This window comes from Solanum stenotomum, chromosome 1 (assembly GCF_019186545.1).
Source record: "Solanum stenotomum isolate F172 chromosome 1, ASM1918654v1, whole genome shotgun sequence".
In the NCBI taxonomy this organism is placed as follows: Eukaryota; Viridiplantae; Streptophyta; class Magnoliopsida; order Solanales; family Solanaceae; genus Solanum; species Solanum stenotomum.
Genome location: NC_064282.1, coordinates 6,899,104 through 6,918,728, shown reverse-complemented (window position 1 = coordinate 6,918,728; position 19,625 = coordinate 6,899,104). Strand labels below are relative to the sequence as shown.

The 19,625-nt window shown below is 35.9% G+C and overlaps 2 protein-coding genes across 2 annotated transcripts; one reads left to right on the top strand and one right to left on the bottom strand.

Annotated features, from left to right (window-relative positions):
• The first annotated feature begins 544 nt into the window (after positions 1-544).
• LOC125866626 (putative clathrin assembly protein At1g03050) lies at positions 545-2,454 on the top strand. Its single transcript, XM_049546926.1, has 2 exons — positions 545-1,216; positions 1,312-2,454. Exons 1-2 carry the CDS (start codon positions 571-573, stop codon positions 2,415-2,417), a joined length of 1,752 nt encoding a protein of 583 aa, XP_049402883.1. The 5' UTR covers positions 545-570; the 3' UTR covers positions 2,418-2,454.
• Positions 2,455-2,724: 270 nt separating this feature from the next.
• Positions 2,725-19,214, bottom strand: LOC125866621 (phosphatidylserine decarboxylase proenzyme 2-like). Its single transcript, XM_049546913.1, has 21 exons — positions 18,899-19,214; positions 17,997-18,076; positions 16,958-16,982; positions 15,981-16,040; positions 15,440-15,508; positions 13,789-13,881; positions 13,644-13,694; positions 12,912-12,995; positions 12,547-12,638; positions 10,459-10,614; positions 10,232-10,316; positions 9,132-9,243; positions 8,466-8,566; positions 7,586-7,633; positions 6,622-6,768; positions 6,283-6,375; positions 6,054-6,128; positions 5,814-5,906; positions 3,604-3,690; positions 3,463-3,513; positions 2,725-3,077 (listed from the first exon to the last, which is right to left on the bottom strand). Exons 1-21 carry the CDS (start codon positions 19,088-19,090, stop codon positions 2,934-2,936), a joined length of 1,938 nt encoding a protein of 645 aa, XP_049402870.1. The 5' UTR covers positions 19,091-19,214; the 3' UTR covers positions 2,725-2,933.
• Between the last annotated feature and the right edge of the window lie 411 nt (positions 19,215-19,625).

Here is a 19,625-nt window from a genome sequence, read left to right as displayed (position 1 = left end):
ATATATAGTTCACGTGTAAAATAATACAAATATATGGTAATTTTATTAAAATTAAAGTGGCACGTCGAAAGTGATAGTTAATCGATCGATCCTCTAAGTTGCATTTCCGAAAAATTGGTATTGCCTTAAAATGTTGAATAATAATCGTTTCTCTTCATGCAAGGTTTTAAGACAGAATTGCATTGATGGCAAGTAGTATTTCAGTTTTTGGAAAAATATTTCCATTAGCCTCCTCAAAATGATGCTAAAGAACAGGATATTTCTACGGTCATTAGATTCACCCAATTTAAGCTGACAGAGAAGAGAAGAAAACAAACAATAATATAATTTCTTCCTTCTTTCTTTTGATTATTCTATCATCTTTCAAACATTCACATCAGTGTACGTCTTACAACAAAATCAGGCATAGCTAGCGTAATAAACTAAGTAGTCAATTCTCATGTAAATAACATTTCATGCATGCACGTTGAATTAATGTTCATTACATAATATTAAGGGTTGTTGTTTTTGTTTCATTTCTTCGATCAGGTTATTAACAGTGGATCCTTGAAGAGAAAAATAATCCAACTCATGGGTCCAAGCAAGCTTAGACAAGCAATAGGGGCAGTAAAGGACCAGACGAGCATAAGTTTGGCAAAAGTAGGCAGCAGCGCCTCCTTGTCCGATCTTGAAGTTGCCATCGTGAAGGCGACCCGACATGATGAGTACCCACCGGAGGAGAGACATATAAGGGAGATTCTAAGCTTGACTTCTTATTCTCGAGCCTATGTTGGTGCATGTGTCAATTTCCTTTCCAGACGCCTTAGCAAGACCAAGAATTGGGTTGTGGCGCTTAAGGCACTCATGTTGATCCATAGGCTGTTATGTGATGGAGATCCATCCTATGAGGAAGAGATTTTCTTTGCCACAAGGCGAGGAACAAGGCTTCTTAACATGTCTGATTTTCGTGACTCCAGATCTAACTCCTGGGATTGTTCTGCTTTTGTACGATCTTATGCTTTGTACCTTGACGAACATTTGGAGTTTAGGATGCAGAACCGTAGGGGAAAACGCAGTGCATTTGCATACAATGATGATGATGATGAAGAAGAGGTTCGCCATAATGCCAGGGGTATAAAAGCTACACCCCTCAGGGAAATGAAGAATGATCGAGTTTTCTCAAGGATTCATCATCTCATGCAACTTCTTGAGCGATTCTTAGCCTGTCGACCTGCAGGTTTCTATTTCCATTTTTTCGTTTGCCAATTTTACCGACTGACTCTTTCTTTTTCTCAAATATATAGTCTTTAAATTCCACTATATGTGTTTCAGGTTCTGCAAAGAACAATCGAGTGGTGATTGCGGCTCTATATGCATTAGTGAAGGAAAGTTTCCAGCTATATTATGATTTAACAGAAATCACGACTCTCTTGTTTGATAAGTTCATAGAACTATCAATCCCAGACTCTGTGAAGGTTCTTGAGATTTTCTTCAGAATTAATAAGCAATATGAGGAGATTGAACAGTTCTACGATTGGAGTAAAACAGTTGGAGTTACACGCACTACTGAATATCCAGATATTGACATCATTCCACCTAAGAAACTCGAGCGTATGGATGACCTTATACGAGAAAAGTCCTTCAGGGAACAGAGCAGGAAGGCAATGCGGAACGAACCAACTGCTGAGCACGTTCAAGAAACTAAAAGGCAAGAACCTAAAACTGAACCGGAAGAGGACATGAATGCAATTAAGGCATTACCAGCACCAGAGGTATTACCAGAAGAAAAGACAGAGGAAGAGGAAAAGAAGGTGAAGAAAACCCAAGAAGAAGGAGACTTGTTAAACTTGGGTGAAGATGTTCCAACTTCGGAAGAACATGGAGATCAACTGGCATTAGCGTTGTTTGATGGTGGTCAAGCAACGACCAATCCTGCAACAAGCATTTCACCATGGCAAGCGTTCAACGATTCAGGAGATTGGGAGACAGCACTCGTTCAGTCTGCGAGTCATTTGTCAAACCAGAAGACCTCCCTCCCTGGAGGCTTCGACACATTAATGCTCAATGGCATGTACCAACAAGGAGCAGTGTCTCAGGCAGTAGCCTGCTCAGGTGTCGTGGCTACTGGAAGTGCAAGCAGCGTTGCACTTGGCTCAGCAGGACGGCCAGCAATGCTAGCATTGCCTGCACCTCCAACCGCAAATGGTGGAGCTAATACAGCCGCACCAGGCACAGATCCTTTTGCAGCTTCACTGGCAATAGCTCCACCAGCATATGTTCAGATGTCCGAGATGGAGAAGAAACAGAGACTACTAATGGAAGAGCAGCTAATGTGGCAAGAGTATCAAAAAAATGGAATGCAAGGACAGGTAGGATTTGCCAATGCGCAGCCAAACCCTTACCCGTATAACATTGGTGGTTACAGACAAACCTTCTAAAGATTTCACTGATAAGATACACAACAATGTAATGTCATTTTCCCTGTGGTCAGCGGTATCTCAGTAAAAAGGTCAAGTCATGAAATTGCCCAGAAAGAAATTGGTATCCAGAAGAAGAGCTATGCAAGTTCACATCTAACCATTGTCTGCACTGCCATCTTTCTCAGAAAGTCAGTTAAGCTACAATATTGAAGTATGAGAACTGCAAAACTACATGTAGACAAGATCCATTATCAGTGTACAGAATGTAACATTTTCTTAAAACAAGTGCTAGTGACAAGTTATAACATACCGTGCATTCTACATCATAAGAAATGACAAATTAATCGCAGTAATGAACAATAGCAAATGCTAATTCATGTTATTAGTATATTCATTCATGAAAAATGAAAGAAATTACTAATTAACATAATTTAGCAGACAAGCCATAAAAGTTACAAACTAAGCACAATAATCAGCTTGAATAATTCGTCCAATCTAGGACTAATCTCTACACAGTTGACAAAGATATCAAACTCATAATGAAAGGTTTCTTAAATTTGGCAGCTTCACGTTACCCTGCTTCTTTACGGAGACACCCAACTGCATTCCTACTGATACCAAGGTCTCTAGTGATCTTCCACTATTTTCCAAGAGATCCTCATCTATCCTTATGGAATCCTGTATATTTCAACTGATTAGATGCCAAAATCACTGAACAGCAGGATAGTTAAATTTCATAAAACAAGATATTTCCATATTTGTTGTTTACTACTCCCTCTAAGGAGCAGCGCTTCCAGATGTAGAGACTTAAATTGGACACAATAGACAAACGAGAGAAGGGAAGGGTGAAAAATCCTACGTATAGACACAAAATGTTTTTGGAGTGAACATTGTAAGGTGGCTAATATATGAGGCAAGTAATTCACCATCACTCCCTAAAAAGTTCACGATCTCTAAAGCTTCTGTGAATGTGGTCATTTTAATTTGTCTAATCTTCCACTTGCACATCCACATCTTGCAAAATGGAGTTTTCCCACTAGAAAGAAAAATCTTGGTGACCTACCTTTTCAAAGACACAAATTACTGTACTTCCACCAAAAGAAAAATATCCAAACTGCAATCACGAAAAAGAAATGTGAATTAGACGTCAAACAGGATCATTTAATTCTCAGACAGCAAAAGCCTAACATCACAAGTACCGAACCTCATCCCCTTTTCTCACATAGTCGCCCTCCTTTTTAGAGAAATTAATGCTACCAACCATTGTTGCTCCAATTGCAACAAATGCAACCTGCAGTCAATTAAGCAAAGCTTCTTTCACCAAATTGAGCATAATGAAACACAGTAAGGTCATAGAATTCAATGTCTGAACTAACAAGTCAGAATTGTTGACTCAACTTAGACGGGTACAAGCAATTAAGCATTAGTAACAAGTTTATTTAGAGCTCCTATAGACAGAAAATGGAAGGATTGAAGCTTTAGTGAGAAGATTACACAACACCTTAGAGACAAAACACATTAATGACTATTAAAAATAGCCGCAAGGAGATGATATCAAGATAGATTGATAGAGCATCGAGTCATGCTCACGTGGAGATTTTCTAAAGATGAGCAAATCCATCAAAAAGGAACTTCAAAATAGGAGTCACACAAACAAAGTGGCCTGGATCTGATAACCGTGTCAATGAGATAGGTCACTAGATCCATTGCTTTGACCAAACACAGCCTAATGAGAGAAATGTTGTAAGATAATAATCAAAAACCTCTTACTGATAAAGAGGAGAATAGATGTATCATTCTGAATTTTCAGATATTTAAAATGTCCACTTCGGATGGCATATCAAAGAGATTGTGGTTACTTCGTTTGATGCTTATATATATATTCTTAGACATCCATTTTTCTGTAGACTTTCCTAATGGTATACTCCCTTTCCCAATTTATGTGACACACTTTCCCAGTTTACTTATTAGTCTATCTCAAAAAGAATGTCACCTTTCTATAAACGTTTTTATAACCGAGAAATCCGCCTGTGACCCGCTCTTTGGACCAATCACAGCCTTCTAAACTCGGTGGATAATGGGCCCGCCCCTCTGCCCTTCTCCACTTAAATACCGGGCTTCGCTCTGCATGGTGTGGGGCTTGAACCTGTGACCTAAGCCACAAATCCTCCACCTTTTGCCACTCGAGCTAGGCCTTGGGGGGATGTCACCTTTATATAATTAGAAACAATTCTACTTAAAAATTGCCCTTTCACCCTTAATGAAATGATTAATAGTCACACAAATGTCTAAGGTTTATTTTAGACCACAAATTCCAAAAGCTTTTCTTTCTTTCTTAAACTTTGTGTCAAGTCAAACAGTACCACATAAACTGGGACGGAGGGAGTATCACAGAATATCATTCTGTTTTTCTTTCTCAGCTCAATCACTACTCCAGCCACTTCCTCAACCCGTTTGACACTCTACGCTCTAGGTCTATTTTCAACCAAATTGGAACCATTTGGGCTCCTCAATTTAACCCTTAAGAGTAAAAAGAAAGGAGAAAAACAAATACAGGAAAAAACTTCATTCCACATGTAAAGGAATAAACCACATTACATTAATTGGAGGTATTACTGAAAAAAATTAAAACATACAAGCATAAAATTTCCAAAGGTTTACGATGACATATGCTATCCACCTATCGTCTTATGGTTTTGGTTTTGACAGTTAGATTCCTCATGGTGATCAAGTCAATTTAAGCTAATTTTCTTAGCATAATTCTGTTTTCACACCCTTTTTCTTCATACTTCCAACTGAATTCTATATAGATTTCCTACTTTGATATCTGTCCACACCTCTCCCAAAAATTCCATCCATTTAGTTTATTTCTTTGCTCCAAGTCCAACACTCACTCGTTTAGCCTGTTAGTTCATTCTCTCAAATTTAGGGTCACTCTTGAACCTGGTAAACCCCTTTTCTCAGCTCCATGGCATACCCGCAATTTATCAAAGTATTACCATTAGCCCACTCTTGAGCTATTAGTTCATTTCAGGCTCTTAAAAATTAAGTTCATCACCCTTTCAAAAAAAAAAAATCAAAGAGAAGAGAGAACAGGACTTCAATCTATGTGTGAACTCTAGGATTCGAATATAAGCATAGGAGTGTGTTAGAGATACACAATGCCCTACTTCAGTTGTAAAAGGATTTTGAAAGGGCTCATAATAGTCCTAAACTACTCCACCCATCAACTTAAAGTTTTGGGTAAATGCTTAAAAGTCATTCATATTACTGATACCGTTTATCAGAATTAATTACTTCTAAATTTAGCATGGCCAATAAAAGACAGCAGGACAACATAACAAAGTAGTACATAACTTTTTCATGAAAAAAATATATTTTTAAGACTAGAATCAAATGCATAAAATGGCATACCTTTCCAAAGTGTTCTGTGGAAATTATAGACACAACCCTCTTATTCTCTGTGAAGACGTTGCAGTATTTGCTATTCACAGCAATAGGATTCACCTAGAAGAAAGAGAAGAAAAGGGGAGTGGGATGGGTGGAATAACATGAATCATTTAGGAGGGTTTAAAAATTACTCTGATAAAGAAGCAGCAATACACCGCCAAGAACAAATAGGCGACATACAAAGAAGCAATATACTCTACATACCGTATACAGGCAACCAGGTAGTTCAAGAAATTTCTCAATAGTTCCAGATACAGGGAAGTGGAAACGGTGATAGTCCTGAATTTGGATACAGCATATCCAAAAGGTGTAAATCAGAATACAACACTGGAAATTTACTTAACCAAAAAAATTTAATATTGAGAAATTTTAACAGAGATATTTAATAGTGTGAAATAGCTCCAACAATGAAGAAGGTTCACAACAGTTCTACCTGTGGTGCCAAGCGAAATATCACTAGAGCTCCATTGGCAAATTCACTAGAACACATTTCATTCAGTAGACCTTGGATGGAAAACTTTCGACCCTGAGGTAATCCATAAGATACCAAGGTAGTTGTCATCGCAATGTATATGAGAATAAGCTTTTGAAACTTCTAAGAAATCAAAAAAAACACAAACATAAAGGCGAAATAAGAGAAACAAAATCAGCAATTTGTATAGGCACCGCAACTAATCTGCCCTAGGCGATCATTACTGGTATCATGAGAAACAGCACAATATTTACCAGAAATAATGAAAAACACACATTTGTTAACAATAATTGGTTTTACCTTGATCCAACATCTTATACTATCAGCAACACTGTTGAATGCCATCAGACGGCAATCAGCAGCACATACAGCAATATCATCACGTTCTACAAAAGCAATAGGTCTTGCACCAAGCTTCAACTCTCTTATGAAAAATTCGTTGAATGTCTGGAAACCAAATTTACGAGACCATCAAAGAAATGATGTGCAATGGTAGAGAGCACTTCATTAAAAATTTACAATGCTAGTATATTATGTGAACAATAATCACAAATAAAATAAAGTGCATTGGATTGATCAAGATAAGGTACATCCAAGTGACCGGCAATCTTCCTCACTGTATAAGCTTTCTCTTTAATTAGATTAACTGATAGCAAACAGACGAATTGATTTAAAATATTTTTCCATTTTATACAAAATGGAACTCCCATTTGCTTTGCGGATAATTGATAAGTTTCCCGGATATAGATTATTTTTTGGTATGCACTATGCACTCATCAGTCGATTGTATGTCCATGTCTAAATTTCACCAACAATCAACTGAAACAAGTAATATACCGCAAACATTTTGCACATTTCATCTTTGACTTGATGTATGCCAAATAATTGTGCTTTATTTCAAGTTGCCATCTCATAGCTACAGCTACTCCTAGCAGAAACAATAATATGACATGAGAAACAATTGCTTCAGTTCATCTACTCACTTCTTCTATATGTAATACCAAATTGAAGCATATGAGACTTGAGAGGAACAGACTAAACTATATTCATTCTTTTCATAATTCATAGCACTGCTAATATCAGTTCATTCTCCTGCAATCAGTCCAAAGACCTAGTTAGGACTTTTTTTTTGAGATCAAGTGTTGTTTCATTGATAATGGGAAGCTTCCATATACAAGGAGCATACCGAATTGAAGTGAATAAAGAAAGAATAAACTATACTCTCTCAAATGAAAGCCCATGTTGCCTGAAGGTCTTGGCGTACCTTAAATTGCTCCAATGGATACTTGACCTCATCCATATTTATTTGATCCTGAAACAGAACTATTGAATTCAATCACAGCAATTTACAAGAACAAGATATTTTCAGAGTACTTCAAAAGATACTATACATAGATATCGCCAAGAAATATAGAAATTATAATAAATTCAAGCACAAAACATGCTCATCATAAAATAGCCATGCAGTCAAATCACCAAACAAATGATCTCATCTTCAGCATCTAAAGATTGGGGCTTTAAGATCATAATGAGGGTAAAAGAATTGTCTCATTTCTCATTTCAGAACCAAAAGACTATTCAATCAAGGGCCTTGCAATCCAGTTTTCCTCTTTCACAGCAATGAACACATACTAGGATTCCGCACTCCAAAAAATCATTTATGATGCATATCCAACTTGATTGTATAGTGTCAAAAGTAATAGAAGTGTTGAAGCAAACTTCTTCCAATATGAGGAAGATGGACGAGATTTCAGTGTAAAGGGAAAGGACCCTTTAAGGATAGAGGGGATAGCTTTTTGAACATGATACATGGAAAGGAAGTTTCATTTAATCCAAAGATGTAACTTTTATCATTCAAAATCTCTTCCAGGCCACCTATAGTTCATTACAACAGTAGCCTGGGTGAATTAAATGGGGAAAGCAAAAGGATAATAATTATAATTCTCCAAAAAATAGAACTTCTTTTCCAAAGTTGGCTATAAGATGTTACAGAAAAATTGATTTATTGAAGAAAAAGTACAGAATCTCACTGCAGTTGGCTTAGGCTAGCTAGTGAATCTAATAGGATGAATGAAGAACCATATATAATCAGAATTAATTATGACATCATAATGATGATGTTGATATTTAACTGGGATGGATACCTTAAAAAATTCAATGAAGTTAGGTATTTCTTTAGCAGATTCAGCAGAATCCATTTTCTTGCCCTGTTTTTCAGAGAGGCTCCGCAAGATTTCTTTTGCACCTGTACTAAAGTTAAAATGGTAATAATCAGCAACAAGATCCACAGCAGAAAAGATGGGGCCGCAATTTATTAACTCTAACTAGATACTCACTGTACATTTCTCAAGTAGATAAGGAAAACAGATAGGATGATGGGGAAGTTTGGTAATACCAAATCAACATCAGATAATTTCCTTTTTCCATGAAAAAACGAATTTTTGGCCCATGCAATGTTGATTATGTGAAAAATAATCAAATAAAGTGCATTGGATTGATCAAGCTTATTCTGATGTGTTTGCTTTCTGTTTGTACTTCTTTTAGTTTTCGACTATGGGGAGCAACCAAATATCCCTGATCTCTAACAGATTGAGATACATATATTAAAGATGGACTGAAACCATTATGTTTTTGAAAACCGAAGGCTGAAGAAGCTATTTCAAGTATGGGCCAAAAACTGAAACTAATCTACATCATAGGGACGAACAAGATGGATATACATATATAGGCTTATATATGGATGGAACATATATACGAAAATTGCTTCTTACAATTGAAGATATTAATAAGTGATTAAGTCAAAAGCATACCATTATCCATAAGGCCAAGGCCAAATTTAGACTGATAGATAGCCCTCATTGACAAGACTATCTTCCGATCAATTATTTCTTCCACTAGCCTTTTCTTTCGGCGGTCATAAACCTAACAAAGCAAGGATGCAACATCAGATGCCATCAGAGGACAAAAGAACCTTTTCTTCCAGCATGTTCTAATTCTCAGACTCTTCTGCCAGAAATTGCATGTAAGGCAAAAGAACGAGAGAATGAATTAACAAAAGAAACAAACATCCAGTTGCTCGTTATAAATCTTACACAAATGCAGTAAAGGGCCATGGAGAAATAGGTGAGCCCTCAGACAGTGATTATTTCCAAGAGATATTAAATGTAAAGATTCAAAAGAAGGCGAGTCTCAAAGGAAGAAATGATACCAAATCTTCAGCCAATTCAAAGTAATAACTTTTGCTAGCAATGGAATCATATACGGCACTTCAGAATTCACGAGAGAACGCTAAATTGATAACAGGATGAAAATACAAATATAAAGGAATTGGACACCAACAGGCTTTGCCCAAGAGCTAGAATACACACTTCTAGCACAGCAACAGTGTTAGAAGCTACTTAATTTACCATCTGAATATTGCCAAGGAATCTGCAGTGATACTTCAAAATAGGTAGAGTTACCAATAGATATCCAACACTCTGTTACTGCTAGGTGATAATTTCAAGAAGGCCCATTTCATCAGCTTTATGAAGTAAAACATGCAAAAATGGTTTAGAAACACAATCTGAAATTAAAATGTGATACCAGATCCAGAGAGAAAACACAGGAAAAGTCCCTACTTGTAAGACATTTGGTCCTGCCTTCCGCACCTTGTCAATTTTGAATAGCATATCAAAACAGTGTTAAAGACGATATCTAATTGCAATGCATACCGCTGAAGTCAGCAAAAGAGGAAAAGCCAATTGGTCTTTCCGATAAAGCATGTAAGAAGACAAGGCAAATAAAGCATACTTTAATGTCTAAGATCCTTCACTCAGTTTCTATGGAAAAAAGGCTGTTAGTTCCATATTGCATACCAGAAAGGTGAGGAACATTTCTTGTGAGGAATGGAGTGAGTATGAGAGAATACCAAGATATGTGAAGCACTTGAACCAGACCTTAAACCGATATCAAAAGTTGAAAAATGGGCCCATTCACTCAGTTTGAACATCCATCTACACAGAATTATACAAGTACGTGAACTTCAATATTTCATTTTTAAAAAAATCAGAAGAATATCAAAAAATAATATAATAATCAAGAGGTAAGTAATTTTATTAGAAATAATTAGACGCAGAAAAGTTGCATAATTCTCACCCACTTGAAGCCTCCTTATCAGTCAAGAATCCTCCTGTCATAACCTGATTCCCAGTCCCCTCATCAAAACACAGGGTCATATGAATCATGTTATTCAACCCATCCGAAACTTCAAGAACTTCGCCACAAACTGGACAGCAATTAATTATTGGTTCCCTGCAAGAGAAGAACATTGAGTCAACAGGAGAATATAAGAACATGAAGCCAGCAACAGATAGTTATATCTTCCAAAAAAGAGAAATCTTCTCTTGAGGCATAGAACTCTGGATAAAAGTTTAGGAATGTCCAAAAAAGATATTGACAAGATAACTTCACAAGGAGGTTTCTGATCATCTCTAGATAAAAAAAAATTTATGTGTCTCCCACTTCTATCCATTCTCATGTACATTGTTAAAGAAAAATTGTCCCGTTAACAACCTTTCAGGCTACATACCACCATATAAAAGAGTTTAAAGACAACTATGTTTTTTTTCACATGATAGAGCAAGATAAAACAACAACTACGCTTCAGTCCTAAACAAGTTGGGTCGGTTATATAAATCTTCACTTCTCCATTTAATCTCAATTCATGTCATCATTATACCAAATAAAATAAAAATGAGTTAAATAATAATAATAGTAGTAGTAGTAGAAGAAGTAGATATTACCTATAAATAATACAAAACTAAGCAATTCTTCTTCAACTTCTGTATGGTGCAACCAATGTGGTCATTTTAAATCTTATCTAATCTAGTATGACCGCACATCCATCTTAGCATTGCCATCTATGCAATACTCGTTTTGTGGATATGTTTGACTTTAGCAGTCCAACATTCACTACAACCTTGCCGGTCTTACAATTGTTCCATAGAACCTACCTTACACTTTGATAGGCATCCTTCTATCACATAGCACTCATGTCTAGGAATATTGTTTCAAGAAAATGGAATGATAAATGAAGATGCTGTTCACAAAATTAAAATCAGATGGTGGAATTGGAAAGTGCTATCAGAGTGTTATGTGATAGAGATGCCTACAAAGGGAAAAGGTAAGTTTTCTATAGAATAGTAATAAGCAGGGGCGGACCCACATAGAGTCCGTCGGGTGCTCGAGCACCCATTAATCTTGTATCAGACTATATATCTATGTAAAATTAAGAAGCATTGGTATAAAATTAACATAGAGCACCCAGTAAGCAAGTGGATTGATTGGTCCAATGGTTCATGGTGGGTGCTTAAGGTTGTTTTAGTGTTGTTGAGCCTGAGTTCGAATCTCACTCTCAACATGTTTTTTTTATATATCTTTTGAACTCCTTTAGTGAAAATTTTCTCCACCACTATTAAGCTAAGAGAGCACCCACAATTTTAAAATCCTAAATCCGCCACTGGTTATAAGATCGGCAAGACAGTAAGAACTAACTTTCTAAGCTAAAACTTGTGTCAAAGGCACACATAGTAACTTTTGGTTTTCATCCATTTTATTCATTACTAACTACCTTCAGCTTACTTTACTTTAGTTGCTATGAAGTATCTAAAGTGATCGTACATCATCAAGTTCAATACTTTGTCAGAATGTTTCCTTTAACAAAGGAAGCCTTGTGCTTCTATTTTGTGATGGTTGCTAATAGTTTTCACCCTAAGCATATATTTGTTGGGATATCCTTTTTAAGAAATGAAGAGTCTTGTACACCTATTTTATGATGGTGGCTCACATTTTCCTTTCTGCAGAAGATACTATATAAAAGCTTGAACAAACCCTTGCAAAGACACTAAGGAAACATCACATAGAAATTTAACTCTTCTCCCCAACTCTTTAGTCAGACAATTATAAATTAACAAATGGGATCCATGTGACGTTTGCATACGTTATTAGGACGAGAGAATAGTTTCCATTTGGAGTTCCCATTGGTCATTCCCCTTCCCCGCTTTTCTCTCAGTTCCCTGCCTCCTCATTGCTAGAACTACAAAAGTCTCACTTAATTAAATAGTGGAGTAACACAAATAAAAAAGAACTCATTTAGACACTGAAGTTCATTAGACCTGAGCATTGAAAGGATTCCTAGAAAAAATCACATTTGATTCCAGGAATGCAAATTTTACAAGGCCTTACTTTTCATTTTGTATCGCCAAAAGTGTGGCTAACTCATCCAAGCTAACAACACCATCCCCGTTTTTGTCAGCTTGCTTGAATATCTCCTCTTTCTGACAAACAGAATATAGATTGCTAAGCAGTCTTCACAGAAAATACAAGGTGTGCCTTGGCTAAATAAATTACAAAATATGTATCCAGAATTCTCTGCAGGTTTTTAGTATCTTTTCAAAAAACGCAATTATATTATGCTGAGAAAAGGTCATTATTAAAATCACATTCTGAACAGGATGTGATCTAGATTAGAAATCAAGTCCAACAACGTGTTGCATGAGAGGCTCTAAAAGAACTACAATCAGAACTCAAGATACTCTTCAGATGCGAACCTTCTCAGCTGCCAGTTTATTTCCAAATGCATCAATCAAATCAGAGAACTCATCCAACGAAAGCTCTCCGTCTTCATTACAGTCCTGAAAAAACAACAAATCTCAAATTCACAAATCATCTCATTACCAAACAGTAATAAGAACAGAGAAGCAACTGAGAGTGTGTATATTATAATAAACTGAAAATTATTTACACAATGTAAGCAAATGACCTTTACTTACCTTCTCTCTTTTAACAGAAAGAAATGAGTGTTTTTTTAAATTTTAATGACAAGGGAAATGAGTACATTTTTTGGTCAACCTGGTCAGAAAGAACCAATACAACTTCCAAAGGAGTGAAGGGCCCAGTGTGGAAAGTGAAAGAGACAGAACAGGGGATGGTCCACATTGCACAACACAATGATTCAATACCACTTTTCTTCCGATATATGGATGATTTTTGGATACTTAATCGCAACTTTTTTAAAAATTGAGCCCCTATATGTGTGATATGCATAGGATGATCTTGATAATTTTTTTAAAAAGAGAGAGAGAGAGAGAAAGAGAAAAGATTACACCAGTTCTTTTTGATGAATCAAGAAACAAAAAAGAAAAAGGTTGAATGAGGGACACGCCTATATAGGTGAAACAGTTTCTAGCCAGCTTACACTGCATTGTTCTTCAGAAATCAGAAGGATCCACTAACAGATCACTGTCAACCAGAATGACAGCATAGGTAAAGTTTTCACATACCACTATAGATAAGATGCGCCTAACAAAGGTTTTCTCCGTCTCAACGGGGTCCTGCCAAGAAAATGTAATCACATATCAGGGATGAGGGCCTAAAGAAACCTACCATAAGTAATTAAAAGTAGATGGGTCCCCAGCGAATACAAACCTCAATGCAACACGAAATAGATATACGGCCAACAATTGTGGAGGCGGATGATGGGTCTAATAAGTCAAAAACCTCATTATCAGAACTGCAATCCTGCAAGATAAGTTATTCTCTTAAGCATTGGGCTAAGGGTTGGTTTGCGAAAGAGAAGAAAAACCTGATTTCATGATTAGGGACTAGGCCACACCACAAGCCCACATTTAACAATCCAAAAAATTGAAGTTACTATTCAGCAGACATAGATTAACCACAAGAAGTGTGGGATACATCTGAAAGCATGGTATACTTTTAGTAGATCCCTTTGACAACAGAATAGCTTTCTCCAAGTAGAGGAAAGGTGCAAATATTGCAATCTACGGAATGCAGCTCCATACACTATATCTACATTTTTAACAAGTCAACGGGCTGCTGTAGTTCTGTTAATACTTACAAGTAAAAACTTCTAAAAGCATTATCTTATGAAACTACATCAATCTTGATAAAACATCCTTGCTCTTGCACTGGTTAACACCCTACTTTGGACGTATGACAGTATGAGACTTGCAGGCTACAGAATTATCCAAATACTTGATGAAAGTAACTGCTATTTGAAGTGGTAACCACTAAAACGCTACAAAACCTAAGCATAGTGAAGACCAAGCCGCTTCCATATTTTATCTTACAAAATCCAAGCATAGTGAAAGTGATAACTGCTATTTGAAGTTGCTTTTAACAAGTTTTTCCAAATTCCTAAGACTTGTCATTAAAGGCCACCTTTAGTCTACCTCTTATCACATATAACATTGTAAAGCACAAATATACAATTGATATAGGGCAAATCACACAAATTCTTAGTTCAGTAAGCTTTATAAGAAATGAGGATTCAGAATTTATTCACATTGTTATGTGAGTACAATTTGAGGAATGTGTCCTCGATAAGTGGATATGCCCTCTCTGTAACAGATGTTCTAATTTCCCTATGACATAACCTTACAAAGCAAACCAAAATGAAAACACAAATCCCATTTTGTCTAATAACAACAACATACCAATGGTGTATATGCAGCCTTACACCTATTGTGAAAGTAGAGTGGTTGTTTCCAATAGACCCTCAGTTCAAGTAAAGAATATCAAAATCAATAAGACAAGGAAATACAGTAGTGAAGAAACCATAGAGAAAATAATGGAGAAAAGAGCAGTAGAAACAACAAATAGTACGATGACCAAAGCAAAGAAAACAAAAGTTGATAGTAAAATCGAAGAATACGATAGTAGGAGAGTTAGCCATTTTTTTTTTTTTTTTTTTTATAACCGAGAAATCCGTCGGTGACCCGCCCTTTGGACCAATCACAGCCTTCTAAACTCGGTGGAAATGGGTCCGCCCCTCTACCCTTCTCCACTTAAATACCAGGCTTCACTTTGCAGTGTGGGGCTTGAACCTGCGACATAAGCCACAAATCCTCCACCTTTTGCCACTTGAGCTAGGCCTTGGGGGCAGGAGAGTTAGCCATTTTATCATACTATATATTAAAATAAGATGATTCTTACAAACAAGTAAACCCAAGAACTTGCACAGTTATATTACAAATGATTAATCCATGGTTAACAACATAAACATGACAAATACAGTGCCACTTGTTGCAGATATTTCTCAAACTCAAGAGCAACTCACCTGAGAGAGAAATTCAAGTAGATCAACCTCACAGTAACCGATCAGATTGTTCCTCGAAAGTCTATTGGTCTGTACCATAAATAAAATAAAATCAGTAGTGAGTAATTTATGAGGATTTTCTCTTACTTTTTATGTTTTTTTCTCTTTTGGTAACAACTAGTAGGATAAAACCAATATTGGCATTTCCAAGTGCAACATAATGCAAAGATGAAATGAAACAACAATATCTTCCTCCAGAAGTCTTAAGGAACGCAATTGGGAACAAAAAATCAACAAAGAGTATTCTGGTTCCTAGCATATCAAGATAAAGATGAGGTTTAATCTTGTCCCTGAGAACTGTATATAAATCTCAGGATGCTACATAATTCATGAATGATTGGAATGACAGAAAGCATATATCCTAATTTTGTTTTACCAATAACATTCTCAGCATGAGCCATGATGACCAGAAATTATCAAGCTCCTCCATTCACCTTTTTCAGATTTAAAATGGTCAAATATGACGCACCTCACTATTTTCACAACCACAAGTATGACGCACCTCAAAAACAGATATTCTTGCAAGATGTGCTCCGTGTTTTTCCAAAAGAAGCTTCTTTTCCTATAGAAGTTGAGGTTAAAAAATATCAGTAAAATCTGACACAGACAGCTTATTAATTATTTAAAGAAGAAACTAAAGAAGGTCAAAATAGCTTCTAGAATTTGCCATTATCCTCTCTAGAATTTGGATGTGTTTGAAATATACAAAGTGTCCCATCAGATATATGAGCAGCAAAGGGGCTTACAAAAATTTGGGCTAATTCACACATAGCTTGCACATTCCCCTAAAAAAACTTGTTGGGAGCTTAAATTCTTTTACATGGCATCACAACAAACTTTAAGTTCGTGCATTCCCTCCCTGTAAGTTCAATTTTCATTTCACGCATGAATCCTAGCACATTCAGAAAGTTGACAGAGATATACAATGGCCCATATCAGATATAGTTAGGGAGGAGGTATAAAGGTTTCTAAAGGAACTTATAAGGATCTTGGGCTATTTACTCATTTCTTATGATTTTACTTGAATGATCAGGTTCTCTCACAGATAGCTTAACCGAGAAGCAACACTCTAATGTAATGAGATGGTAGAACCAAGACTAGTGTGTATTGAGCAGAACAAAGATTCCCAGGGTTGCAATGTCAGTGCAAACCCACTGTGACATGCCTAACTAGACTTCAGTTATCATACTTTGCTCGGGCTTGATAAACAAAAGGTAAGTTAAACACTAGAAAGATCACTCAACACCTACCCACAAGGAAACTTTTGCATGTACAAGGACTGAAAATTTTAATTTCTACAATCACCATAAGCATCTTAAATAAGTGAGTGTATTTAATCAATGTGGGGAAGCAACAATAATTGTGGCCAAAAATGTTTTATCAGCTTCAGCTATATGTGCATTGATCATATTAAAAATATATATGTTATTTCACAAGCAACTTATGGTAGATGTAAAAAAAAAAAAAGTGTTTACTCACTGAGTTCCAGGTCGGCTTGTCAGTTCTGCAAAGAAATTTACAGAACAAAAAGAAACATAATCACTAATTTGTGGTGTGAAAAGTAGGGAAGCCAAGCACAACTACGCCCTTTTTACTTTTTCAACATTATAGAATGGCTGGAGAAAATCAAGTGAAATGTGTCATATACATCCCCTAGGCAAGAATCGATAAGCCTTCTTCAGAAGTTCCAGTTTATAATACATAAAATGCAGTTGCAGATTGATAAGAATGCCAAATAACAAGGAGATGGTGTACTTTTGTGCAAATCATACTTGGCACATTATCATTTTCTGGAGAAATATGATCCAAAGCAAGCAAAATTCCAAAGATAACAAGAATCTCTATACACTATACAGCACATCAAGATAATAACACTCTGAACTGTTGTAAGATAAGCAGAAGATTAGAAGCAATTTTCCAACTTTTTGCTCCAAAAATATTTACCACGTGCACAAGTTTTCCAGCTGCAATTCCAGATGAAACAGTCACTTTTCATGTCTGTTACTGTTAGTGCATTTTGAAGTATCCAGGCAGGTATAAAGAACCTCGTAAAAGTTCTAACTCTTTTTCATTTACTCAATTGTCCAGGTCCAACAAAATATAAGACCCAAGGGTAAACTCAAAATTTGTTCATCACTTGCTTGCTCACATCTCAAAAGCAGTTCTGTCAAATAAAACTGGTACATCATAACTTAAACTCATTCATCTTTGTTTTTCTTCTCGAGATTTAGAATACTTCAGGTAAAAGCTAGTTTCATTTTTCGCAAATTATCCTTAAATTGTTAAAATAATTCTAAGCAACCTTTGATCATTGTACTCACATCCAACATACTGAGCAACAAATAGCATAAGCAACCCCCATCCCTAACTAAAACTGTGGATTACAAGAAGTGGCAGAAGTGAATTCTCGAACTATGTTTATGCAATATACATGTTTTATCAGTGTGCATGTACTGTGAACATTGTTGAAGACACAAATTCACTACCAAGCAACTATCTGCAGGCACGTGTACTTAACTGATCAGACACATGAGTGCGAAAAGTTTGTTCACCAAGAGTAATACAAGCTAGCCATTTGTCCTTAAATTTCATCTCAGCCTGAAACAAAGTAACCACAAGTTCATACATACGTGTAACTTAAATCTTAATACATACAATATGTATTACATTTACCAGATTGTGTACAATTTTTTGCAAACTTTGTAGGATTAGTTACAGAATACTACACTCTGCATCCTTTCAAAACTTAAACAAACATACATATAGCACACAATATATTTACGCATAAATATTCATCTATAAGACTGAGTGTAAATTTTTTGCAAAATTTGTAAATTAGTTAGAGAAAGTTATACTCTGTATCTTTTCAAAACTTAAAATATTTATAAATGTGTAGTGTATTCACACACTCAGAGGCGGAGCCACCTTGTACTAAGGGGTTAATCCGAACCCCCTTCAGCGGAAATTATATTATTTATATATGGTTAAAATATTTTTTTATGTATATATTATAGATGTCGAACCCACTTTGGCTACTTCGTGTGTCTATTTCTACAAATTTTGAACCCACTAATTGAAAATTCTAACTCCGCCATTACACACGCTCAACATGCATATATGTGTAACATTTACCCAATTATGTACAAAATTCGTAGAGATTAGTTGCAACAAGTTGCGCACTGATTCTTTCCAGAGCTTGAAAAAAAACGCGTAAATACGAATATACTTTACATTTACCAAAGACCAAAGTGTGTATGAAATTCAGCAAAGATATGAAGGAATTACCTACATAAAGGACTTTTCCAGAACTTACGCGTAAATACAAATTCACACACAGAACGTAAACATATTCGTATTATATCTAGCAGAGAGCGTAAAAATGTACAAAATTCGTATAAAGTAGTAGTTAAAGAAAGTTACGCTAATGATCCGGATGAGAGCGATTCCAGCAAAGTCTTCCTCCTTAAGGATCTTAGAAGTTTGAGGATGTGAAGCAGAACTGCGGCGACTGTGCAGGCGAAGCCGTCGACGAAGTCTTCTTATCCTCGACGGTTTTGAACCGTCGGCGGAATCGCCGGAGGAGCAATCCTGTCTCGAATTTCCATGACCCATTCTATGTGTATCTGCAATTGCCTAATGAAAAATGAACAAAATGTATAATAAGAATATGAAAAGATTGTTGAATGAAGGTTTTGACTATGACCACTGCCTTCAGAGTGGGTGAAACGACTTTGCCTTTTCTTATTTAGCTATCATTGGTCATATAACGCGATTTCCTTTTTATAACATTATTTTTATTCAAGTGGCGCGGGTGTTCCCTTTCTTTTAAAAATTTAGTAATTGTTCTTTCAGATAATTTTAATCGAAGAGATTAAATTTAATGTTAATGCATGTGCAAAAATATATTCTGATTAGTGGAAAAATTGAAAAAGCACATGCAAATAAATAAATCAATTCTATCTCATATGCTCATCTCTTAATGAGCAAGCAAGGTCTTAAAAAATTGAATTAATCTAGTGGTTAGAAAGAAAAAAAAAACTCTAATTGTGCTAAAGATGAACAGATTATCCTATAAATTTGTATGGTAATTGTCAGTTTAGATCGTGAAGATTCATAATTTTCATATTCATTATTTTGTGTTATATTT

What these genes read in the sequence shown, in the direction of transcription:
- LOC125866626 (XM_049546926.1), top strand. Translation starts at nt 571, where the DNA reads ATGGGTCCAAGCAAGCTTAGACAAGCAATAGGGGCAGTAAAGGACCAG. An exon ending in CTTAGCCTGTCGACCTGCAG is followed by an intron (nt 1,217 to 1,311) that starts GTTTCTATTTCC and finishes TATGTGTTTCAG; the next exon opens with GTTCTGCAAAGAACAATCGA.
- LOC125866621 (XM_049546913.1), bottom strand. Translation starts at nt 19,090, where the DNA reads ATGGGTCATGGAAATTCGAGACAGGATTGCTCCTCCGGCGATTCCGCC. An exon ending in CCTTGGCCTTATGGATAATG is followed by an intron (nt 8,567 to 9,131) that starts GTATGCTTTTGA and finishes ACTTTAGTACAG; the next exon opens with GTGCAAAAGAAATCTTGCGG. An exon ending in ATCCATTGGAGCAATTTAAG is followed by an intron (nt 6,769 to 7,585) that starts GTACGCCAAGAC and finishes TTTGGTTTCCAG; the next exon opens with ACATTCAACGAATTTTTCAT.